Source organism: Melanaphis sacchari, unplaced genomic scaffold, assembly GCF_002803265.2.
Source record: "Melanaphis sacchari strain LSU unplaced genomic scaffold, SCAv2.0 Contig81_pilon_pilon, whole genome shotgun sequence".
In the NCBI taxonomy this organism is placed as follows: Eukaryota; Metazoa; Arthropoda; class Insecta; order Hemiptera; family Aphididae; genus Melanaphis; species Melanaphis sacchari.
In genome coordinates, this window is record NW_020271579.1 from 577230 (window position 1) to 593926 (window position 16697).

The following is a 16697-nucleotide window of genomic DNA, read 5'->3' on the forward strand; positions in this document are numbered from 1 at the left end:
GTACACCTTTCCTCCCCCCCCCCCCCCCCACCCCCTCCCCCCCCACTCGAGCCGGGCACGACGGCGGTACACACGACGTAGTGTGTCGTACGGGGCCGGTTATTGTTTCTTGTGCGTGAGCTATATACACGAAATACTCCGCGGGGCCGCCGTCTCGGAGATGGATGATGACGACGATGATAATGCCACGATGATGATATACCCGGCGGAAAACCGTGTGCAACGACATTATTGCCGCCTATCGTGTATTTTTTACGTTACACGCTCGTCTATATACGTAGGTAATAATATAATTTAATAATATCGACGAACACGGTCATGTCATTACACTTACTCTACCTATTTATTTTTTTACCATAATGGCGTATCGTACACGTAGATACTATAACTCTCGATCAGACCGCGTTTCGTACCGAGTAATCTCGTGTTTGTACCACGCATAAAGGCAAGTTTGCCCCTTTTAACCTTTTTTTTTCTTTCGTATCCGATATCGATCCTCCTGGAGGATGATTTCTAAAACACGAGCCATAAAAACACAAACACAATATTGAACGATATTGCAGTAAATCTATTCGACTACACAGTTTTTAATTGCAATCGTAATATTTATACTCGTTGTCGAACTTAATCATTACTTATTTTTATACCTTTTTCGACATTCAAGCACATAATATATATAATATACTATATAGTCTTATATACTACGGAAGGACAATTAAATAAATAAATAAAAACGAAGTCAAATTAAATTTTAAGTTTTTTTTTTATTATTCGCTGGATTCTCGATATTCTTTGAGTATCAGTCAATTAAATTAACAAAAATATATCACAACAATGTTCTAGTACCTAGAAAGTTTATAGTCTTCATTGTAAGAAAATAAATAAAAATAATAATAATATATAAAAAAACAATAGTAAAAATGGCATTGTTTTTAGATTACGTTTTAATCAAAACGTAAAATTTACAATAAATCGGGTTAATAGTTATAAATATAATAATACCAAGATATTTCTTAGACTAGGTAACTAACCCCACGATATATCTCAAAAATCATCATTTAACTCTTTGTCTGCAAATAACTAGCTTATGTGTACATGGCAACTCTCTTATTTAAAATTTAATCTATATACTTTTTTGTGCATATTTTTACCTCAAACAATAAATTTGTATTGAATATTGTTAATATCGTTAAAAAAAAAAATAAACATAGATTTGCGTTCAAAGAGTCAAATCAATTTAATACATATTTATTATAGGGCTAAAACATGTTGGAATTTAAGAAATAATAATTTTAACCTAATAGTAATGACTGGGAGGACATTTTATTCATGGTCTTTACATTTTATTTTACATAAAAAAAAAAAAAAAAAAAGTTTAAAAAAAGGTTATAAAAGAAACATCTTAAACTTAATCGTATATAAATACAATAATTAATAATTATGCAGGAGTGGTAGGCACTTGAGCCTTATATACACTGTACAAATACATTTTTGTTTTTTGTTTTTATTTTAATTACAAATTAGTCACTATCTAATATCACAAATTTAATAATTAGGCAAGATAAGTTTTGAATTTTCATACCGTGTACTATATATGTATGGCAAGCGGTCTTGAGTAGTTGTTGTGTACCCCTCTGTGATGGTGATGATGGTGATGGTGATGTTTGTGATTGATTGCTTTCGGCCTTTGGTTGTTGGGGACGTCCGGAAGTGCGAATTTTAGTTTCTCCCAGAAATGTTTGTCGCCCCACTGCAGATATGAGTTAGTCTTAAGGTAGAGTCGGATATCCGGATCTAAGTCCTTATTGGGCACCTCTCCCAGTAATATAACGATCAGTCTCTTCCTCTTGTCTCGGAGAACTTGATGATGTGCGGATTTAAATTCGAACCGGCACCACTCCGACTTGATGAAGTTCTCCGATAGCACCATTATCGTGCGTTTGGATGATTCGACCGCCTGCACGATTGTGTCGGATATGTAACCACCGACTGGAAACTCTCTGTAGTGCAGACATAATTTATACGACGGGTCGCCATTTTCCAATATCGGCGCCAATTCTTCGATAACGAACGTCTCGTCTTTGGAACTATAGCTGACAAACGCGTCGAATAACTTGTCCCGCTCGTCCATTTCAAACTCGGTGCTCTTGCAGAATATTCGAACGCCGAATCGTGAGTGACACCAAACTTTCATTTCGTGCCGGAAAACATACACCATCATGGCGGCGACAATTATAAAAAACACGGCTGAAAACGAAACTATCAGGATCGGTATGTAATCCTGAACGTCCGGCCTTTGAATTATGGTCTTGGTGGGCACCGTCAGGTTACCGGCGTTAAGAGCTCCTTCAATAGTGTTTGATGACGTGTTCAATGGTTTTTCGACGGACGAAGGAGTCGTAGGCCCGCAAACCGTGCCGTTGTCGCTGAATATGTTGTACCCGCCTGAATGGTCGAGACAACGGACCTGTTCGGCGTCCACCACCGCATCGGACGCGTATTGTAGGAACTCTTTCATTTGTTGAACGAAATCGCACGCGCAACTCCACTGGTTTTCGGCGAGTGTCAGATGAGTGAGCGTCGGCGACAGCCTCCACACTGGGAATTGAGCTATCCGATTGTGATCCAACCGAAGTATGGTCAGCTGTTGCAGAAAACGGAACGTTGTGCTATTTATGTACGTTATACGATTGTGATTTAAATAGAGCTCTTTAAGTTTGTCCAGTCCGTAAAACTCATCACCGTACAACGTAGATATACGGTTTTCGTCCAAGTGTAGCACTTCAAGTTCCTTGAGTCCGTGGAATGTCCGATTTTGCACGCGCTCCACGTTCGATGAATTCAAGTAGAGAACTTTTAAGATTTTCCTGCCCAAAAACGTGTGCGTGCTCAAAGTCTTAATAGTATTGCCGTCCAAATATAAAACCGTGGTGTTCATCGGTATTTTTTCCGGCACTCTGTTTATGTAACCAGCACTCGAACAGTCGACCACGTTCGACGTGGAACTAACGCTATGGAAACACGTGCAGTTCGTCGGACATATCATTTTGCAATCGCATGCGTCGAAATCGCAACAATCGCACGTGCTACGTTTCGCGCACTCCATATCATATTGGCACAAAAACTGCTCTTCGGACGCTTCTTTGAGCAACACTCTGGACTCGCCTCGGTTGTATATAACCTCGCACGTGGCCGTTTCCAAATCGACTAGTTTCGGTTTATTCCGATCGGGTTCGACACTATACACTTGTAGCCATTGCATCGAACAGTCACATACAAACGGATTGTTGCCGACTAAAAACTGCGGCATAGTCCGACCTGCCGGAACCGTCGATATCCTTAGCGATTGCGGGTTCAGTGTTTTCAAACGGTTTCCGGTTAGGTCCACTTGCGTGAGATTCGGTTTCTTGAAAAACGCGTACGATTGTATTTTGGAAATTTGATTGTTGGACAGATATAGATTTTGAACTTTATCCGGGATTGAACTACCAGTCACTTCAGTCAATTTATTGTTACTAGCGTCGAATCCGGTCAGTTGTGTTTCCAATTCATAGTGATTTCCAAGTTCGGTGATTTGATTGCCGTGTATGTCTAACCACTGTAAACCCGTTGGTATTAGAGCGTAATCGAACCATTCCAAGAAGTTTTCCGATATGTTTAGCCATACGAGATTCGACAGTTTGGAAAATAGACCACCGACGTCCCGTAAGTAATTGCCGTCTACTCTAACTGCTACCAGTCTAGTGTTATTATCAAAAGTACCGGCTTCTATTTTTTGGATTTTGTTATTGGCGAGGTTAATAAGATGCAGTTCTGGTAATCTATCGAAAACGCCTTTGGAAACGTTGGATATTTGATTTTTCAACAGTTTCAAACCTATTAGCTGACTCATGGCCGGAAACGACGTATTGAATATATCAGTGATCTGATTATAGCCCAAATCCAACGTTTTGAGATTAGGAATGTTATTCAGGACCGCCGGTATATCGTACAGTTTATTTCCATTGAGGTGCAAGTATTCCAAATCGGTAGAGTTCCTTAGCGCCTCCGGATCGATGTACTGTATTTGATTGTTATCGAGCGATAGTTGGTTTAATGAGGGCAGACCGTCGAACGTAAACTGATCGATTCTGGTCAATTTGTTGCTGGAAAGCATCAACGTTCTCATGTCTGTCAGAGACGAAAACACGTTCTCCGGCAAGTACTGAACACCGTTATTATCCAGTCGTAACGATCGGAGCCGGTACAAATCTCGGAATATCATCGCGTCCAATTTAGTTATGTTGTTGTTGGACATGCTCAAAAACACGAGGCGCACGAGACCGGTAAACGTGGCCGCGTTCACCCATTCCTCAGTCAGCTGGTTTTCGGACAAGTCTAGTACCAGCAACTGGGATAGCTCGTTGAACAGTCCCGGTGCGAGCACGTTGATGGTGTTGTTCTGCAGGTACATCTCGCGTAAGTCGCGCGTGTCCGCGAACAACTCGGGCGCCAGATTGACCAGCCGGTTGGAGGCGATGTTGAGCACAGACAGAGCAGACAAGCCGTCAAAGCCGTGGTCGCCGATCACCGATATCACGTTGCCCTGCAAGTACAAGTCTTGCAAGTTGGTCAGGTGCGAGAACACTTGCGAGTTGATCGAATCGAAGTTGTTATAAGACAGGTCGAGCACCTGGAGGCTGGCGCCGCACTTGTTCTGTCCGGACGACCCGAAGTGAAAAAGCTCGAGGTGCCGGAGTCGGTTTCGGGTAAGGTTTAGATAGACGAGGTTCTGCAGCGAGCAGAACACGCCCTCCGGCAACTTGGCAATGTTGTTGTGACTCAAGTCGAGCCGCTCGAGCATGTTAAGCTCCTCCAAAAACGTGTCGGACTGCACTTCCATGTTGACCGACGTCCAGTCGTTGTTGTGCGTGACCACCGTGAGGTTGCGCAACTGCCGGAGCCCGCGGAACGACTCGCGGCTCAGGCTGTTTAGCTTGCACGAGTCGATCGTCAGCTCCCTGAGGTCAATAAGCGTCTGGAACGTGCCCGAGCCCAGCGAGCTGAGCAGGTACAGCTGCGAATTGCACTCGATCTTCAGCTTGACCGTATACTGCGGCTGTATAATGCTGAAATTCGTCTTCTCCAGCTCGGAGTTCATGGTCCGCACGCGACAGTGCAGGGCCACCTCCTGTTCGTCGGACACGGTCTGCGACGCGATCGTCTCGTCACCGTACGCGGTCACGGCGAGCCATTCGCACTCGTTGGGCGGCTTGTGCCGGAGCGTCTTGCTCAGCGACGCCGACATGACCAGCAGCACCGAGCTGAGGAGCACCGCGGCGGACGTCAGAGCCATGACCGTACCTGTGACGCCGGGGGGACAGTCGTACGCGCGAAGGGTTGAGGGAGGGGAGGGGAGAACGCGAGAAAAAAGCGCTCGATCGCCGTCACCGCCCGGACATCATTTGCGATGTGCGATCGCGGTAGAGAGACATCAACGAACGGGCATGGTGGCGAGGCGGCGTACAAATGAATATTATCACGTTTCCCACACGAAGACAAAAAATTTGCCACCGATTTAATGAAAAAAAATGTATTATTATTTTTTATCGTTATAATTATTATTCGCGCACTCGAAAAACACACGCACGCACACCCGACATTAGCGCACGGAACACGAGCATTAAAAAAAAACAAACAAACAAATAAAAATATTTATATTTATATAATATATATATATATCGATATATCGATATTTAAATAATATTATAATACGATAGGCTGTATATTTTACTATTACTATTATGCCGTGTACGAAATTATTACACTCGGAGATACGCGCGCGCGCGCGTAAACACCACACTACGACGGACGGCAGACACTCGGAGACTGAATGTGCTGCGGGCGGAACGAGGACTGGTTGCCGTTTGGTGTACGCCGCCGCCGCCGTTCTCCCACCAGCCGCACAATGCAGCGTATACGTTTTCCGTCGTTCGCGTATGCCGCCGCCGCTGCTGCTGCCAGCGCGTGCTGCCGCCGCCAGGGTTGCACCTTGTTTTCCCGTCCGCCGCCGCGTACGCGTGCCGTTTGTGTGGCCGCACACAGCGTAGCGCGCACGCACGCACGCACGTCGTCACGTCCGTCCGTCCGTCCGTTCATTCCACCCTGCCACTTAACACCACTAACATAGGGCGTCCCCACCAGCCCGCCCTGTCCGCCCGTCCGGATCTCGGATCTCGTCGTTCCGCGCCGCCGCCGCCGCCAATACTGCACCGCCATGTCGTCGATATTGGTTTTTTTTTTTATAAATATGTAATACCTAATAATATTAAAAAAAAAAAAACGATCGTCACATTCGTCGATTTAATAATAATAATAATAATATCGTTTCGTGTGCAGTGACGACGGACGAGAGTACGAGACCCATCGTACATGCATGATAATAATAATAATTTCACCAAGCCGCCGCCAGTGAATTCGGTGGCTATTATTATAATAATAATAATAATAATAATAGTAATAATGTGATGGCTATATTATAATATCGATTATTATAATACTTTTAATATTATTATCACGCATAAATGATCTCGTTTACGTCCACGTCGTACGTATTATTATTATTATGTAAATAGTGTACACGCAAGTCGAATGAGATCATTACGGCTGGCCCCGGCGTGTTGTTTTTGCCTCCGCGTCGATCATCGACGGACGTCTTGATTGTGAAATTTTCGTTAATCGTCGGCCTCAGGTCCGTGTGATCTACCGCAATCGTTACCAGGCGATTGCCTCACACCGTTCGCGCCGTCGATTTACAGTGATATTAACCCCGCGACCAACGAAACGGAGTGCTCAAAAAATAATATCGTCGTATCGCGCGCGGGCGATAGGTATAAAGTGTAATGATTTTTCGACGACCGCCGTCCGTCGGTGCGACGTCATCTTTCACCGCAGTCCTGCAAAAATAGGTATCGCGCGGAGAGAAGCGTTTTTTATTTTCTGTTCGCCGTTTTTTGTCCATCTCCCCGCGAGACAACCGCCGCGACTTCTGGAGACTTGTGCGCGCGTGCGTGTGTGATGCTGTGCTCTCGTGTGCCGAGTTTTTTCTCGCTGTTTCCTGTGTATTTTTATTTTTTTTATTTTCTGCACTGTCAACGACGGCGCGTAATGAACATGACGAGTAGTCGAACACGTTATATTGACGAGACACACGTTGAATTATTATTATCGGACTGACTGCAGTTATATAAACTACGTCACAATAGTATATAACTCGGTTATGTTTCTTTCTCCGCACACCGTATATCACTGCAGTGTTTACAGTCATGTCGGCGGATGACTTCGATTTTTAATTCCGTTTCGGTTTTCTATTTTACGAGTCTCTTATTTTGTGTACCTATATAATACGAGACCGACGCGAAGCTGTGCTTCGAAAATAATATATCAGCGTTATATTGTTATAGGTACGGCTTGGTATGACGCGCAGCGTGTGTTAAAATCGATTAAAATTTAAAATATATTATTCCCGTGGTATCTCATTATTATAATGTTATTATGCTATTTTGTCTCGCGAGTGTGTAACAGAAAGGAATATTTTCATCAGAGAAATATGGTGTTTGGAAAAACGACGAGAATAATGAGTTAGTTGTGTGTGTGTGTGTGTGTGTGAGCGCATATATTATACTGCACGGATACAAAAACTAATTTTGTTCTTGTAATTCAAACGGTTAACAACGCGGTCGTCCGATCGTTTGCCGTTTATTTATGTTATTTATATTTTTGTAAAAGATTTAATAATATTATCGTGTATAAGGTACAGGTATCCACTATATGCTCGATGTTTACTGGAGAACTTCGTGTTTTCATTACATTGTGTGTGACTTGCGATTCTAAAACATTTCGCTAAGTAATATATACACGCGGTCCCCCGAGGGCTCGTCATTGTACCTATCTATACATATATATATATAATAACCATTCTGTAAATCGCATCACCGTAGGCTGCATTCGCCCTACTATAGCCTCCCCTCCCCCCAATCACGACTTTGTTTCGTTTGACGTGCCCGTACCTCGTACATTAATATTTCCCTATTTATACGAACTTGATACGTATTGGTACGATAATATGTATACGGTTACTGCAGCGGCCCACGGTGTATCCATTTCACCTGTCGATAAGTTTTCTTGAAAATATTTACTCTCCATCTCGTCCCGAGTGGCCTCCCCGCAACCCTGACCAATGTCCTTTTATCTAATTTGACGTCTATATATTATCATTACTTTTGTGATGCGACCGGCGCGCATATATATATATATACGGCTCAAAAAGGAGCCGGCCCGTTTCCACCGGTAGATCGAATGTGTTCGCTTGGCATTTAGTCGTTCGGGAGGGTTCGTATGCATATACGTGTACGCGTATTATAATTGTATTATAGCTATACATGAGCATTGCGCGCAACAATGGGACAGGCGGTATTCATTATTCCTAACTACCCGCCGCTTATTATATAGGTATAGGGCCCAGTTTTTTTTTCTGGTTCTTTTCTTCTTCCTCGACCCGTGCTAAAACGCACCCTAACCACCTGAATGCACCAGGTGAAGAAGACGACGACGAGCATAATATAATTTATACACTGTTAAAAAATGCATTTTTAATACCAAACCGCTCGTTGATTTATAACTAATCGTGAGAGACCGCGTGAGTGCCCGCGCCTCAGCTGAGTGTTCATCATATCATTAGATACGAAATTAGTATGGTATTTTTTACGGTCCATAAGTCATTTTTTTTCAGACGGATGTGAAAAAATAAAGTAAATGCCAATATTATGTTCATTCGATTATTTCTTTTCCACTACACTCGGGAGGCTGAACGAATTCCTATTTAGGGTATGACAAAAATTATGCGTTCCTAGATGCAAGGACACACGCACGCACGTGCAAAGGGGTTGATAGAATTCAGCTGTTATCATTAGTTAAAAAAATAATTCGAGACGGTAAAAAAACTAAAATACGGTTCGTACGACTGCGCAGTGTTATAATGACAGCGTTCAGTGACGATTGACATATTTTGTAAGTGCGTATTATACGAATAGACGAAAATAAACTCATTAAACACTAAAGGCCATGAAGTGGTTCGGTAAAAAAAATAAAAACGAAAAGATGACTAATAATAACATTTTTAATCTATATAGATTTTTCGGTGTTAAAAAAGAAAACGAGTCTGCTGTTATAGTATGTGTATATTATATAATATATAATATTCCGTATAGGTATTATGCACAAAAGAAGACCCTGCGATTTTCTCGTGCCTATATTATAATATTATTATATAAATATGATAAGGCCCGGAGACAAGCGTGTACTCGTAATTAAATAGACGTTTTTTTTCCTATTTGATCCGTTTTGATCATACTATTATATTATAATATTTATATATATATATATATAATATATTATATACATGTTATTATGTAGGTTTACATATTATACTCACATAGGCTCGCTTCCTCGGAGGCATCGGGACGTTGAACGACAGCGATCTGATAACGATATTATAATGTTTGGTTGTCATTAAATCCACACGTGGGTTCCTGTAATTACAATGCGTATGGGAGGAGTTAACGATGTCGACAACCTTATAAAGGTAAAAACAAAAAAACAAAAAATATATATAAGAAAATAAACATTGTCGAATACGCATAATATGTATAACTACGAAAAATAAAAAGTAACCCAACCGATCTGAACGTTCCTCCCAACCGCTTGTGTAGATGATTGCGATGGATGAGGAGGGTAATTAACTGCAGTGATGAGTATCGTCTGCTGCATAGGCCCGCGATAATAGTGAGCGTACTATATATATACTATAATATCTGTAGTTCAAGACGTCATGGAGGTTCTACTTATTATACCCATCAAGGGGGTTTCGTCGTCGGCGGCAGTGTGTTCTGTGTGTATGACGGTTGGGGGGAAGAATATAATATACTCGATAATTTCATTTGTTTTTTTTTTTTAAATTTTACTCGGCTGTTAATTTGGGGGGATTTGACAATTAATGTCTTCTGATATTAAATTTAAATATGTCATATAGGTGAAATATACCCATCTGCAAGTACCTATAACGTCGGTGTAATTTTTTATTATACATTATCATATTCATTATCTCAATAATTTAGTATACTGTAATTAGATTTGTCATGTTTAAAATGTGTACATTTTTATTCGTATTACGACCGTTTTTAAGTAAGGTTATTATTCAATTTCTCAAAAGCTTAAGTCTATAATCATCTTAACGTTTCTTAAATTATTATAATAAACACATTTTATATTATATTATAGTATTATAATATTATTAAATGTGCGACGTATGACGTTATACGAATATTAGGAATTTCGATTATATGCATGTATAAGTTTACTATAGTAATGAGTTCACTTTTCCTTAATTATGCTATCACTGATATACGCATCGTCGACGATATTTTGGTTCCATAAATCGCATTCTACATATTTCTAATTTTCGTTTTCTGATGTGTGTGTATATCTTTATCCGCTGTATACACGTCTAATAACTCATCACACGTGCTTAATAATAATTATGTGTGTACGGTACACTGCATGACGATGGAAAATATGATTAAAACCTGTGTACTCATATGTGTCATAATTTATATGTATTTCATAACCCGTAGGGTGTTGAGGAAAACATAAAATAAAGAGCGTTTTTTAATAGAGTTATCGTAAAAATCAAACGCTGTGTGTTGACTACGCGATATATAGTTACGAAAGCTACTGATAAACCTATAGAACTGTTGTATATTATATTATACCGCGGTATCTAAATAATAATGTATAGAATAAGCAAAGATTTCCTTCGTTTATTATTCTATGTATTTATATTATATGATTAAAGTGAAAACAGTTGCGATTAGTCGTGTTTTTAATCCGTTTTCAATTGACTACCTGTCTGCCACGAACCATACGGTGTACACTTCGGGGTGGAAAATCCAATATTCCCATTTAACGAACCCTCGCGCACACGGCTCCTGCAGGACGTCCTAGATAAGCCGCGCTCAGCAACGCCGGTCACGACCAACACACGTCGGGCGACGCGCGCGACGCCGTCGTACGTACATATTCAATAGCTGAAATGCACACAATATAATAATATAATATGGTGTGTATACAATGTATAACAACACGGCGCAGTCTATCTATTTTTAACGACACCCGTCGCATCGCCCTTTTCGCCGACCCGTAAACGGTAATGAGCTTAAACGATAGATCGTCGTCGGCCCGGATAATCGCGTTAGAGCATAATGATTATAATGATGAAAAAATAATCGTAATAATGATAATACGCACTACATAATTATATGTCATATAACCAGCTATATATTATAATACTGTTGATACAGTGATAGGCGCGTAGTGTCACTGATCGTTTGGAAACGTGTAAAACGGAACGCGGACGATAATCCGTACCTGCACTTGTACCGTCATAGACACCACATTATTATATTATTATACCGCGTCGTATAATGGCCGGGTATCACAATGTAATATATATTATATAAATCGTAGGTACCAAGTTCTGCGGAACATTGGCAGAGGTCGATGCGTATAATGTCACTGTATTTTTCTTGATTTTCGGTAATTTACAGTGTATATACCTACAGGCGAATATATATATATATATGGACGAGAAAGTGCTCGTTTAATATAAATTATAGTTTCATATATACTTTCAAAAGGATAGAGAATCGAGCTTGAACGATGGTCTCGGTTTACGGTTCAAAAATAATACGCCTATAAAAATTTTCGACTCGATCTCACTTATACTCGTATGTCGGGCGCCCATATTAATACCCTGACCTCTGCAGTAAGTGCGTATAAAAGTTCAACACGACCGCGACGAGTATTGAACCGTAATAATACGTATAGGTTACCCGCGACCCGTACATGTAATATTATATACGTATAGTACGTTAAATTTGTATAAGTACCGGAACGTTATTTTATTAACAAAACGTAGCAGCATATTGGATATTGTGGACGAGCGTAATCGATTTTTTTTTTTTTTTTTTAATGTACATTAATCTTGTGTACTGTTCGTATATACTCGCGTAGGTACCTCTATCGGTGTCGGATGAAATATTGGTTTGAGCGTGTAAGTATTGAAAAGTAGGTTTAGCGCGGGGTACAGCTTGGAGTATATTATATAGGTATATAATAATATATATATATTAGGTGTAGAATAAAAGCGCACGTAGGCGGTTAATTATTGTTAGTTTAAGTCCTGTATCACTGTAAAAAATAAAATGGTTATTTCGGAATGTCATTACATTGACTGGGTTATAATTTATTTAAGGGGAAAAAAAATTACATAGCGTGCTATAAATTATGACTATTCATTGCGTTCTTGACGTTTTGTGGTCTAATAATTCACAATCTATAACTTTATGGTCTAGTTGCGACGCGTGCTTTGACTTCACAAATGTGCCCGTGCACAATTTTAATAACTTTTCATGTATTTTATTCTGTTATAATAATATTATGCATGTATTATGCCGTGATGTATACTTTGTGCATATACTTTTACACATAGATAGGTACACCATAATTAAATTCAAATCTTTATAGTTCATACTGTCGTGTCGTCCTTTTATGGTTGTAACCTAATTCTTTTTGTATATTATTTTATACCTATTATTAAAACGTAGGTACAAAGTACGCTTTTTGTCGTTATTTAAATCGGGCTCTTGCTTGCGTGAATATACCTAATGTAATTTCAGTATTTTTTGTAATCTTATTATAATAGCCGCAGTAAACAGTTTTAATTTCTAAACCCTTTTTTTGTTTTAACAGAGTATACCGCTGTGTAAATAATGATAAATTGCTTGTTATTATATTATTTTTTTTTGTTCTTTACTAATTAACAAAAATTCCATTTTACACAATATATGATAAATATATATATATATAAGTAGAACTAGTAGGAGGCAAATATATTTTATTATGTGTAAAAAAAAAATTATATTTGAATATAACTATAGAGTATATTGTTATATAGTCGCCGTACATTATTATTATAGATTATAATAATATATTCATAAACGATGAATAGATCATATGCGATGTTAACCGAGTCTTAAATGTATAGTTATACTAAAATCTATTCTATAATGTATACCTAGTCGTATTATACTTACTTAACCATAATATTATTACAATAATTACTAAACCGTTCATAAATTATTCAAACTTAGATGTAGTATATTTGGTCTAAAGATTCCGACCGTATCCTAAATCCGTAAATTAGAAAGTGTTTGCCATACACGTATACATATAGTAATATCGTACTCGAGTGTTACAGTAAATTCTCGATTATCCGTGGTACAATATACGGAAAAATATATAAGAATTATGTATACTGCACGTATACTATATGCATGATGTGATAAATATCATTAAATATCAGTTAGAAAAACACATATAGTATCAAAATTTATTTCAGAAAGTTGTGCTGCTGATGACAATGCTTCGCGCGTCCCCTGCCCGGTGATTTTGAAATCAGTAGATGGACATTCATTTTTTCGTCAAATTTTTAACTTCCAACGAAGGTACTTTTTTATCCGTGGTTACCGTGACACCCCGTTCCGCGGGTAATACAATTGGGAGTTTACTCTTCTGCACGGAGATAATGATGAAATTATAATTGACAATATATTTCCGTTGTTTGAGTTGCGTCTTAAAATATTACGACGTATAGTGATAACAACTGAACAATATAAACTGTTAAGGTTAACGGTGTCACGCAAGATGAGCACCGTTTGTCAAGGTCGGAATCGTCTCAGAAAAATTCAACCGCGTTACGATCTTGCAACGTTTATCTAAAATATACACAAAATACGATTCGTGTCCCATCATACGCGACATCGTCACATTACTGTATACAATTACACGAAGTAATCACAATAAAAAGAACGATATGAATATACGACGTGTTTACAACACTCGTCTTCGGTTTAACATTTCTTAAAAATTATCCAAATCACTGAATTACCCGAGAATTTCGTCAATTTAGCTCTATTTCGATTGCTACAGCGTTTTGAATATGTTATATGACTTACTGTTTTATATTATAATAAATATATACGTGTACAGATTTATCATACATCTTTCAAAAAATCCGAAACGTATGGGATTAACAGTATAACATGTTATATGTAGATATAAAACTACGTCATCGATTAGGACCGCTCGTTGTTAACTCAACTATAATTGCAGCTGACTAAACATTATACGTATTGTGATGTTCGTATTACGTCGTTGAACGCGCCACTACGATGATAACGACTTCTCGTTTGAATAAATTGTTTAGGATTTCGTTGAACAAGCACAACTATACAGCAGATGCTATTATTTCCATTCGTATAACAAATACACGTATACATATTATATATCGTATTCGATTAACTATGGTTAGAGAGTGTCTATGTATCACATGCGTATATTATATTATATTGAAAAATGCAGGGTCATTCAAATTGTTCACGTGCCAATATAATACGGGGATCACTGCTCGTGCGCGATTCCATCGACAAATTTTAACAAACAAAACGAGAACAATCACGTAAATGAGATAGTACGTATATATGTTATTCATCTGCTAGGTGTCCTCCGGAGTAACGTAGTACCTATTTAATATACTCGCCATAACGGCGAGATCTCTCAACTTCAGCGTGTTACACGACGATAATTATAATAATAATCGCACGACGTTTTTCTGTGCCCAGCTATATATCTCGCGCACTGGGCAGCAGTAGCAGATATCTGGTAGGGTATATAGGCGCACATGCAGCGATTCCCTCTGCACTTCCACAACACGTGTTGTGCTTGTGTGTGCCCCGTTTATTTGCATCTTCCGCCGTTTTTACAAAATAATATACGTTTGTGTATCGTCGCCGTAGACATTATTTAGGTAGGTAGGCAGTATATAATACGCGCGTCTTGCGAGACGATTGTATATGTGGATATAAACATGTATATATTATATTATATACGCGAGCACATCCGTCCGAAATCATAAATCACACACTGCACCGCTGCTGGGCTGTCTGCCGAAGAATAATATTTCGTTGTTTAAAAATATCCCATATGCGTATTTACACGTACATATTATTATACACGCACACGCATATACTGCAGGACGCGCCATTAACACGGTTTTTCGGGGGCGGCGGGGGAGGCTATTAACGATATGCAACGTGTTTTCCGCCGCAAACAGCAGAGAGCGAATAGGAGATGATGTACGTATATAATAGCATGCATGTTATGGAGAAGAACACTTAGGGAACACGTGTATGGCACAGCACCCCGTCAACATCTTTGCGTACCCATAATAATCGCTTAAATCGCGATCCACAATATTATATGCATATATTCAGTACGACGGCCATAAATCAATCCAATATCTATCTATATTATAATATAAAATGCGATGTCTGTGTGTGCGACCCACAGCCAAGTCCACCACACCCAAGATTTCAAAATTTGGTAAGCGCACGATCTTATACCCGAGCATGCACGTGCACCTGCAGGAAACAAATTTTTTAAGCTTTGCGCACAAAGGTTTTTGGACTCGACAAAAACGAATATTTTTTTCGTTTGTATAGTGTTACCATAATTGGTTACATTATATAAAATAGTTGTTATATATATAATTGAATACAGTTTTAGATTCATGTTATACGTCATATTATATTTAGTCGAACAAGTCGAATTATTGTTTATTAAAAATTAAATATATAAATAGAATATGAAATGAAATCCCTAAAACGGACGATGACCCACAAATCCACTGTTACATAAAATTGTTGTCAATAGATCCTATTCGTATTTTAGTTCTTTTTTTTATATAAATAATTACTTAGTATTTACTTTTCAACGCATGTGAATGTTGAATACAGCTGACTCACGAAAAACTATCGTCTTTTCAATTTTAATACTGTCGCCATATGGACGTACGTATAGAAAATAAAATACTTATCACGCTTGGATATAATTTTAGATCTGTATTTTTATATATTTTGGACGAAACACTAAAATTATCGTGTTAAAATTCTGTGTACTTTAAGTTAACATTTAATGGAGTTTAGGACGGAAACGGATATTATTTAATTGGCCATCACGGGTAATTGTCCGTTCAGGATCAGCTAGTCTAATATATAATATAAATGTAATGGTGGATGTTGATTTTTTTCTACTTTTTTTTTGATGTGTATGGTAATATATTATTTACTTTTTTTTCAGGTACGTTTAAAATGTCCTACCAGAGTATTACGGGGTAAGTGTGCATGCCTTGAATGAAAAACTATTAGTTATTAGTTATTACTTTTCAGTTTTCGCTTTGTCGACGGACTTAAGACGTTCGTCAGAGATAATAATATTTAATATCATGTTACTAACTACTGCAGTGGCGCGGTATGATGTTATAAATTGTGGAAAGCGAGAGTGTTGGCCACGCTCTCATATCCACCGGAAAATCCTTAATAATATCACAGGCGAGCATTTGCCTTTCAGATTTATCCACCGTGCCACGCCACTACAGTACACTACCGAACGTATTGCGAATATAACTATATAGGATAACATTCAACGATGTAATAACGTGTTCGATGTAGGTTCTCTCCGAAAACAATAAACTAAGTTTAACG

General features: G+C 38.9%; 2 protein-coding genes across 2 annotated transcripts in view; one reads left to right on the forward strand and one right to left on the reverse strand.

Annotated features, from left to right (window-relative positions):
• LOC112602089 (lysine-specific histone demethylase 1A) overlaps window positions 1-16697 on the forward strand; it is a 358619-nt gene that overhangs the window by 195637 nt on the left and 146285 nt on the right. The window lies entirely within an intron of this gene.
• LOC112602088 (toll-like receptor Tollo) lies at window positions 1222-5894 on the reverse strand. Its single transcript, XM_025350014.1, has one exon. The coding sequence runs from the start codon at window positions 5333-5335 to the stop codon at window positions 1589-1591; it is 3747 nt and encodes a 1248-aa protein (XP_025205799.1). The 5' UTR covers window positions 5336-5894; the 3' UTR covers window positions 1222-1588.